This window comes from Trypanosoma conorhini (assembly GCF_003719485.1).
Source record: "Trypanosoma conorhini strain 025E chromosome Unknown Tco_14.4_contig_00709, whole genome shotgun sequence".
NCBI lineage: Eukaryota > Euglenozoa > Kinetoplastea > Trypanosomatida > Trypanosomatidae > Trypanosoma > Trypanosoma conorhini.
The window spans coordinates 1-8,601 of NW_021704801.1; the positions used below are offsets into that span (position 1 = coordinate 1).

The 8,601-nt window shown below is 47.2% G+C and overlaps 4 protein-coding genes across 4 annotated transcripts, besides 5 other annotated features; 3 read left to right on the forward strand and 1 right to left on the reverse strand.

The window, feature by feature from the left end:
- Positions 1-258: 258 nt before the first annotated feature.
- Positions 259-3,501, forward strand: Tco025E_08151 (putative paraflagellar rod component; the record flags this gene model as incomplete). The annotated part of the gene is made up of 1 exon (XM_029375006.1): positions 259-3,501. The coding sequence occupies one exon, from the start codon at positions 259-261 to the stop codon at positions 3,499-3,501; it is 3,243 nt and encodes a 1,080-aa protein (XP_029224872.1).
- A 615-nt stretch (positions 3,502-4,116) lies between these two features.
- Positions 4,117-4,144: a microsatellite.
- Positions 4,145-4,198: 54 nt separating this feature from the next.
- Positions 4,199-5,959, forward strand: Tco025E_08152 (uncharacterized protein; the record flags this gene model as incomplete). The annotated part of the gene is made up of 1 exon (XM_029375007.1): positions 4,199-5,959. One exon carries the CDS (start codon positions 4,199-4,201, stop codon positions 5,957-5,959), a length of 1,761 nt encoding a protein of 586 aa, XP_029224873.1.
- Positions 5,960-6,065: 106 nt separating this feature from the next.
- Positions 6,066-6,560, reverse strand: Tco025E_08153 (uncharacterized protein; the record flags this gene model as incomplete). The annotated part of the gene is made up of 1 exon (XM_029375008.1): positions 6,066-6,560. One exon carries the CDS (start codon positions 6,558-6,560, stop codon positions 6,066-6,068), a length of 495 nt encoding a protein of 164 aa, XP_029224874.1.
- A 109-nt stretch (positions 6,561-6,669) lies between these two features.
- Positions 6,670-6,702: a microsatellite.
- A 74-nt stretch (positions 6,703-6,776) lies between these two features.
- Positions 6,777-6,805: a microsatellite.
- A 106-nt stretch (positions 6,806-6,911) lies between these two features.
- Positions 6,912-8,207, forward strand: Tco025E_08154 (uncharacterized protein; the record flags this gene model as incomplete). Its single annotated transcript, XM_029375009.1, has 1 exon — positions 6,912-8,207. The coding sequence occupies one exon, from the start codon at positions 6,912-6,914 to the stop codon at positions 8,205-8,207; it is 1,296 nt and encodes a 431-aa protein (XP_029224875.1).
- A 62-nt stretch (positions 8,208-8,269) lies between these two features.
- Positions 8,270-8,294: a microsatellite.
- Positions 8,295-8,489: 195 nt separating this feature from the next.
- Positions 8,490-8,542: a microsatellite.
- Positions 8,543-8,601: the final 59 nt, after the last annotated feature.

Below are 8,601 nucleotides of genomic sequence, written 5' to 3' on the forward strand. Positions count from 1 at the left end.
AGAGCGAGAGAGGGGATGCGTTAATTGTATTACTAAACGACCTTTTTCCTTGTTTGCTTTTTAATATTTTTTTTTCCTTTTCATTTTCTCATGGTTCTATATAGGTATGCTGTTTTGTTTCTTTTTCGGTTGCTGCTTTGGTTTGATTTAAATGTTGTTCTTGTTTTTCCTCCTTCTTCTCCTTTTCCATTCTGTACCGACAAAAAGGGAGGAAAAAATCCTTTTTTATATATTATTATTACAAAGGACGTCATCGAAATGTCAACCTTTGACGATCTCTTGGGTGTCCTTTCAAGGAAAGGCACAAATACTGTGCACTGGTGCAGCGAGCAATTGGGGGATGACCAGCTTGAGATTCTTATTGCTGCCATGGAGATTTCTTCCATTCCTGTTGAGCACATTGATCTTTCACGGAATGAAATAACTTCAGAGGGGGCCAAATTACTTGCGCGTTTTCTTCAAAAATCGCCCCAAGTAAAGGAGTTGGGACTTGCAAACAACAAAATTTCTGACGTCGGGGCGGAGGCATTTATTAAGGTTTTCGATGCTCTGGATTACCCCAATTTCCTTGACCTCGAAGGAAATCCGTGCTCAAAAGCATATGTCCATAATTTGGCACTCTTGGCTCAAGGAAAGACTTTTACAGAAGACATCCGAAGGGGCTTGCGTACACGTGAAGCAGATGAATTAAATATATCTGGGATGAACTACAACAAACTGGACCCTCGCCTGGTAAATTTTTATGTACAAAACGTGGATGGTTTGGAAAGACTGATTCTTTCTGGGTGTTCACTGGGGGACGCTGGAGCTGGGGCGATTGGAGCATTGATCAGCCAAAGCACTCTGACTCATCTGGATTTCAGCGACAATGGTATATCTGACGTGGGACTTGCACAGTTTATTGAATCCTCCCATCTTCAGTCTCATCCAACAATTTCGTCACTGTCTTTTGCCAAAAATATTCGTATTGGTAATTATGCAGCACAAACTTTGCCAAAAACGCTTTTTGAAAAGAATGGCAAAATTACCTTTTTTGACTTGAATGAAACGTCTGTGACATCCAAAGTACGGTCGATTATTAACCATGAATGTGAGCTTAATAAGCAACCCCATTCCTTGAAGCAAGCGGTGGTTGGAATTCGGACCAACAATCCATCATGTACAGTAGTAAACCTTCAGTGGGAAGAGGGGTTGGAGAAAGCGGCATATTTCATTTCCCCTGTCCTAAGGTACTCGACAAATTTGTTGGAACTGAATCTGGGGAACTGTGGCTTTGGTGACAAAGGCTTGGGACTTTTGGCGGAGGCGCTGAGACTTAATTTCCATATTCGGGTCATTGCATTTCCAAACAATGGTATCACTTCTAAAGGAGCCATTACACTTTTTCAGTGCATTGTACAGCATGCTTCTCTGGAGGAAGTTAACCTTGCGGGAAATCGAATCAATGATGAAGCAGCTCTTTCGCTTTTGAACACGCTTCGGGCCAATGATAAGATAAAGAATGTCAACGTCACCAACAATTTTATTGGTAATGATTACCTAAATGAAGTGGAAGGTTTGCTTCTTATTAACCAATCACCTAAAATCATTCGAAAGCTTGTTGTTGAAATTGAATCAAATGAGCCAAGTTTGAAATCGATTTCATTGTCAGGAGGACCAGATGAAGGATATTACAATGATGCCTCAGTGAGGTTGCTTTGTCAGGCGTTGGTATTAAATACGACGGTGACTTCTTTGAATTTGTCCAAGAATGTGATTGCCGACACAGGGGCTGCCTCTATAGCTGAAATGCTGATGTCCAACACTTGTATCACCCATTTGAACCTTTCAGATAATTCTATATCAAATCGTGGCGCTCAACGTCTCTGCGCTGCTCTTCGTACGAATAATGCGCTCCAGGACTTGGATTTATCCAACAACGCGATTTACGATGAAGGAGTAGAAGGATTTCCTGAAATGTTGAAATACAATGATCGTCTCATTCGGGTTGTGTTGGACAAAACAGGAGTTACGAAAGATATGTACACTAAGGTGGTTGAAGCGGCAGACCTCAACAAGGAACCCAAATGCCTTAAAGATGCGGTGTACAGACTACAAGGTGGAGATGAATCCTTACGAAAAGTGGATCTGCGACGAGAAAATTGTCCGCGTCCGCTTGATGATGCTTCTATCGAAACACTTTGTGTTCATTTGCGAGGAAGATCATTTGTGGAAAGTTTGCTTCTTCAAGGCAATAAAATTGGAACTAAAGGATGCCAATCTCTTGCTGCGCTTCTTGCGGAAGAAGGTTGTGGTATTCTTTCACTGGATTTGTCATTTAATCCTGTGAATGATGAGAGCCTCCAGGAATTATCCAAGGCTTTATTGTCACCACATATCAAGTTGGATACACTTAAGCTTGTTGGAACTGAAGTGACTTCTGCTGGAGTTAATGCCCTGATTGAGATATTGAAAACAAACACTTCACTTCAACAGGTGTTTACTCCCGAAAGTGTTTCGGCAGATGTCTTTTGCGCAATGAATCGTGAGCTTATGGTGAACGTTCAGCCAAAGTCACTGAAGCCTCTCTTGGCAAGGATTGAAGCCAATGAGGATATCCCAGAGGTCATATTTAAGGATCCTGAAGTACCTTTTACAGACTCAGCTTGTCAACTACTTTCTGCGTCGCTAGTGAAAAATACCCACATTGTATCGCTTGATTTATCGCATAATAAGTTGACGTGCGAAAGTATGCCTTTTCTTCTGGAAGCTCTCTCTCGATCCCCATCGATTATACATGTGAATCTGTCAGATAACCGTGTTGGGGTTAAAGGGGGAAAGGATCTTGTTCTATTCTTACAAGAGCATCACCATGTCCTTACCCTCAATCTGGAGGGTAACGAAATCCCCGAAGAGACTGTAAATGCAATCAATGAATTATTGTCCCTAAATGCAGGCTCAATTAAATTGAAAAAGATACTTCTCCGATTCAGAGGCGGCAAATTCCGTGATGAAATGATTAACCTGAATGGACAGGATGAAACCTACAAGCTGAACGACAATGACGTTCGTCTTTTGTGTGACGTTCTGGCGGACTCTCCTACATTACGTGCCGTTGATCTTGGATTGAACCAGATAACCGATCTTGGGTGTGAGATGATTGCGGATTTGCTACGGCGCAATCGAAAAATTGAGGCTCTCTACTTGGATTATAATCCCATCGGGGAGGCTGGTGGCGAGGCTCTGTATAATGCTTTGAAAGTGAATCACCAGCTTCATACTCTGTTTTTGGAGGGTTCCAACGTGCCTGAGGAGATATGGGAAGAACTTTTGGGTCTTCTGCATGTTAATGAAACTCCACTCAAGGAGAGAATTAACATGCGAGGGCTGCCGCTGGACAACGTTGATGACCACACACAATTTAAAAGCACAGATTACGCCGCTGCCCAGGAGGAAAAGGTTGGAAGGGACGCCCTCTGCCTCTACGAAGATGGTAACAAGCCTCTTCTTCTGAAGAGCTGATTGGAGGGAAGGCAAGACGGCAACAATATAAAAAAAAAGTAAATGAGCTTGCTCTCTCTTCTCCTTCCTTTTTCCTTCTCATCAATGTGCTTGTATTATGTATTGAGTATGTATGTGAGTTCCTGCCTGTGTAAGCGGTGGGATACATTTTTTTAAAAGTCCATTTTGATGTACTTCCAATATTTCTTAAAGAGCTCCAGCGGACAAAGAAACTACAAAAAAAAAAAAGTGAAAAAATGAAACGCATGTAAAACAAAGTCGGATGTAAATGCAAGACGCGCCAAGAGTGTGTTTGCTTTTTTTTTTTTGTTTCTCATTCCCTATCTTTTTGGAACATACACTTTGGCTTGTCCGCTTGTTATGGTTTTTCTTCCTGTAAGAAGAAAAAATGAAAAGGAAAACAGTGGAACAATTCCCCATGAAACACTTCAGCCTCTTCATTTTTTTTTCTTAGGAAATGAATCTTCAGCTAATTATAAATATATACACAAAAAAAATGGGCCCATTATGATTCTCTCATTGCCTGCCTGCGCCTGCTGGCCCACACTTGGCCCAATGCCTCCTCTGTTTTCTCTGTTGGAGAACAGTCGAGTGGATTTATCACACACTGTCCCATTTCTTTTGTCTTTATTTTATTTTCTTTCTCTGTGTCTAGGTGACTTATGTGTCAATGTCTTTTAGCCTGCCAAAAGCATTAATGTCCGTGGCTCCAGAGCCCAAAGCGGGGAGAGTTGTGGTGGAGAAACGACAATTACGCCGGGACGAAGATGGGGGTTTTGCGCAACAAGCGAACGAGCTAGAAGACATCTTGGAGGGGCAGCAAAGACGCATCCAGGCGCTGCAAGCCAACATAACAGTGGAAGTAGAATGCCATGAACGTTCTTGCCGCGCCCAACTTGTATGTGAAAAAGAAAACCTTGAGTCGGAATTGGCATGTCTCGCTGGAGAGCTAGATATCCTTTCAGCGCGTTGGCGGGAATTGCGTCAGGTGAGCGACCATGCATTTCAGTGGGGTGAGATGTGGTCCAGGTGTGTCGAAGCTAGGTCTCGCATCTGCGCTCTCAAGGAGGAAATTGAGGAGGGCGAAAAACAGCGGGAGTCCATTCAAACCCTGATGAACAATCGACAGGAACGATTACATACTGTGCGAAGGGAACTTCGCCAAGTACGACAGCAGGTGAGGTGGTTGCTAGAATGTCAAGCTGCAGATGAGCAGGCGTTTAGGAATCGCATTCGCGAGGAAGAGGATTATCTTCGGCGGCTGGTGGAGGCGCGTAATGAAGTGGAAACCGAATCTGCACAGTTAACAGAGACGGAGAAGCTGGAGTCATCGCCGTTGCAGGATGACGTGAATGCATTGGAGGCGTACCTCAAGGAGATACAGGCTGACACTCAAAAGCTTCAGCTTCAGTGCCGCGACCTTCAAGACGAAACAGAGAGGGCGAATAAGAATGCAACTGAATCCTCGCAAAATGAGGTGACGACTTTGGCGTACCAACGAGCTTTGGAAAGTTACGATCAACAGATGATGCACTTCTTGAATGAGGAGATGCAATCCGCACGACGTCAAGGTGTAACACCGCTGTTGTTGCAATCAAATAAACGACAGTGGCTGCAAAACTACCTTATTGTATGGAATCGTTTGTGTCAGCAGTACGCTGGACTGCGCCAAGAAGCAAGGATGTCTACTGAAAGCCCTCTGACAGAAGTAAGACAAAAAATTGAAACTGCAAAGCGAGAGCTTGGGGCGATCAGAGGTGCCCCAGGTGAAGCTACAAGAGAACGCCAAACCGCCTTTTTGGCCCTTGAACATCTGGTTTACTTGCTACGCACTGGCCAGAAAATGGAGTCAGAGCTTCTGCGTCGCATTGAGGAGACCGCGAAAGGTATTGGCGAGAGCCCCGAGGCATACACCTCTCTTGCAGGTGTGAACGGCTATGCTGATTTCACGGAGGAGGAGGAAGACGAAACCGTGATGCCGAGTGAGTCAACCGAACTGATGTTTAAGCCAATTCCAGAGGAAAGTCCTGACTTGGCTCTGGATGAGATGCGGAGCCTCTCTGACTTTTCCCCTGAGGACTTGAAAAGGGAGGAGGCGGTTCAACAAACTACACATCGATCTCGAGGGAATTTACAGGAGTTTCTTCACCAGAAGTCCCTCTTCCTGGGAGAACACGCCACGCAAGCCCACGTACCACTGCGACGTGCGGTGACAAAGAGCTCCCCCAGTAATGTGGAAGGGGCGTTGAGTCAGTGCCTTGAGAAGATGCTGGAGGAAAGTGTACATTACGTGAAGCGCCAGAAGCAAGCGGGAGCGCAGGATCAAAGAGAACTTTCTCATGAATTTCTTCGCGCAGATGCAGAATTTGCAGCAGAGGCCCAGGAGTTGCAGACGCGGGTGCGACAAATTGTTGCTGAACGCCAGAAATCGTCTTTGGCTTATTCTTCAGGTGGGTAAAGCGAACCACTCCACGCACCCTGCTGCTTTTACTTCCTCCCTCGCCTGAGCGGCGCAACATATTCTTATTGAAGGTGTGCAACTGCCATCTAATCTTGTGAGTGCTTCATTGGTGCTTCAAGCAAAGTACTTTTTGCAGTGTGCCGTTCGCGGGGCCACCGCCACGATGCTGACACCTGGGTGCGTGATCCCCACAGTGCGGCATCTTTTTCTCACAAGAGATCTTGCCAGGCTCTGCGCACGCGATGTGAGCAGAGAGGAGGCGGTAGGATCGAAGGACGTAGATGTCACCGCGAAGTTGACGGACGTGCGTGACGTCTGTCTGTGGACGAATGAGGCTCTCACATCCGCCAAGCTGCGGGCGGAGCTGTCGTTCACCGTTGCGCTCTCCACAGTGAGAACGCAGAGGGCCTGTTGGGCTGTTCAAACTGACAACGCTGAAAGTCGAGCATTTTGGGCGTAAGTCTTTGCCTGGGTGATCAATGAGTCGGAACTCAGCAACGAGGCCGCAATTATCGTGCGCTTGGGAGGGGAAAGCAAAATTTTCCTCTTGGATGCGGCAGAAACAGCAACCGATAACTTTGAGCCCAACAACCGCCATGGATTCTATGTGCAAGTGGATGAGAAATGATGAGGGCGCCTGGGTTTAAAATTTGCCGTCTTTCTTTGTCCGTATTGCACACGCGTGTCCCTATCGCTATCGTTGTGTGTTTTTATCTATTTATTTTTATTTTTGCTTTTATAGCAGTCGACTAACCTTAGCCTCATCCCTTCAATTGTTAGCACGCACAAAGGAACGCATGCTCCGCGTCTGGAGATATGTATGTATATATATATATATATATACTTTTGCTTCTTTCTTCTTATTGCTGCCTCCACCTCCTCCCTTTTTGGTGTTAGACTGCTTTGTTGTTCTGGGCGAGGGCGTGCTAGGGAGCGAGCGCCAGCGAGGATGTGTAGTCAGAAGGCACATCAACCCCTTTTTGTCCTTAAACAGCATAGCAGCGCTGTCATGACCTGTGCCATGGATGAGCAGCAGGTGTTTACACGGCTTTTGCTGAGCGGTGATGGCGACGGCGTTGTCAAGTTGTGGGATCTTGAGCTGCGCGCACCTTTGCTGTCGTTTCACGCGGTCAACAGGGCCTCTTTGGCTGCGGAGACCAACATCCAAGGGGAGGCGACGCCTGCCTTTTTTGCGAACACTGGTGTACTAAAGGTTGGATTCCTCACTTTTCAGGGGGTGGACGCCGCGGCAAGCGGGGAGGGGGAGACTATCTGTTTCTACACCCAATGCAGGAATCGGCACGTTTACGTTTGGAGAGCCGTTTTGCGCTGCGATGACGAGGATGATGACGTTGAGGAGCTTGATGCGACCGAAGTTGGAGGGGCGTCTGTGGAGTTGTTGCACACTATCAACGTGCCACAGCATGGATTTTGTGCCGTGCCTTGTGTTTCCGTCTCTTGCAGGGAGCTGCAGTTGGCGATTCCGCACGACACGGATGGAATGATCAGTTTGTGGAGTATCGGTTTACTTGACGGCGACGGAGCGAATCGTGTGGGTGTGTGCGTGAGATGCAGCAAAACATTTTCGGCATCTGGGGTGGGGGCAAGGTGTGGGATGGTTATGTGTATCAACTACAGGGACAGTGCTCATTTTGCTGTCGCGTTTGAGAGTGGACATGTGACACTGAATAACGTCGCTGGAGGGCGGCTTGCCATCGTTCGCGCCTTTGCAGAAACGGCGTTAACGTGTGTGTGGTCTGGCAGCGTCCTCCTTTGTACCTCTGCGGATGGACAACTCCACTGCTACGCTGTTTTGAGCCAAGAGGATGCGCAGCGCGGCACTCACTGCAGCGAGGCAGATGACATCATGTCTCTTGCCATACAGTGGGAGGTCTCCCTACGCAAGGGCTTAGGTAGCGTGGCGCTGCAGCGACACTTGGCTGTGGTAGGGTCATGGGATCACACGATGCGTCTGTATGATGAGGGTTCGGGACGCGTCGTATCCATCTTGACATACCACAGTGGCCCTGTCAATGAAGTCGCTCTGGTGCCTGCGTCGTCGGCGGAGCGTGCCGCGTTTGGGTATGACGTGCGACGCCCACGCTGGTGCGGTGCAGCAAACGGCAAGACCAAGCAAGAGGAAGACTCCGTCTATCTTTTTGCCTCGGCCAGCGGAGATTTCACGATTGCCATCTGGCGGCTGGATTTTAGGCTGCTGCGTGCGGCGGAGGTGAGTGCTGTGTGACGAACGAGGGGCAAGAGTCAGTGCTCACAAGTCAACGATGCCCTGCATTGTATGAGTTCCTCTGTGTGTGTGTGTGTGTGTGTGTGTCGTTTTTGTTATTTCTGTCGCCCCCTTTAAGTCTGTGCTTGTGTAAAAGATTCTTTTGGAGTTTCCGCGCCGCAGCGAAGGCGTTTTCGCTGGTAGGCACAAGACCGACATGCCGAACAGGCGTGGGTTCATGGCGGAACACTTTATGCTGCCTCGGGGGTTTGAGTCTGTGGGGCCAGAGGAGCATGACAGAGTTCTGCTTTCACTTCCCCTTCTTTTCTTTCATCTTCGTCTTTTTTTCTTTTCTTACAGCACGTTTTGGATGTGATCGAAACCACAGCAACAACCAACAAAAGTAAAAGGTGGG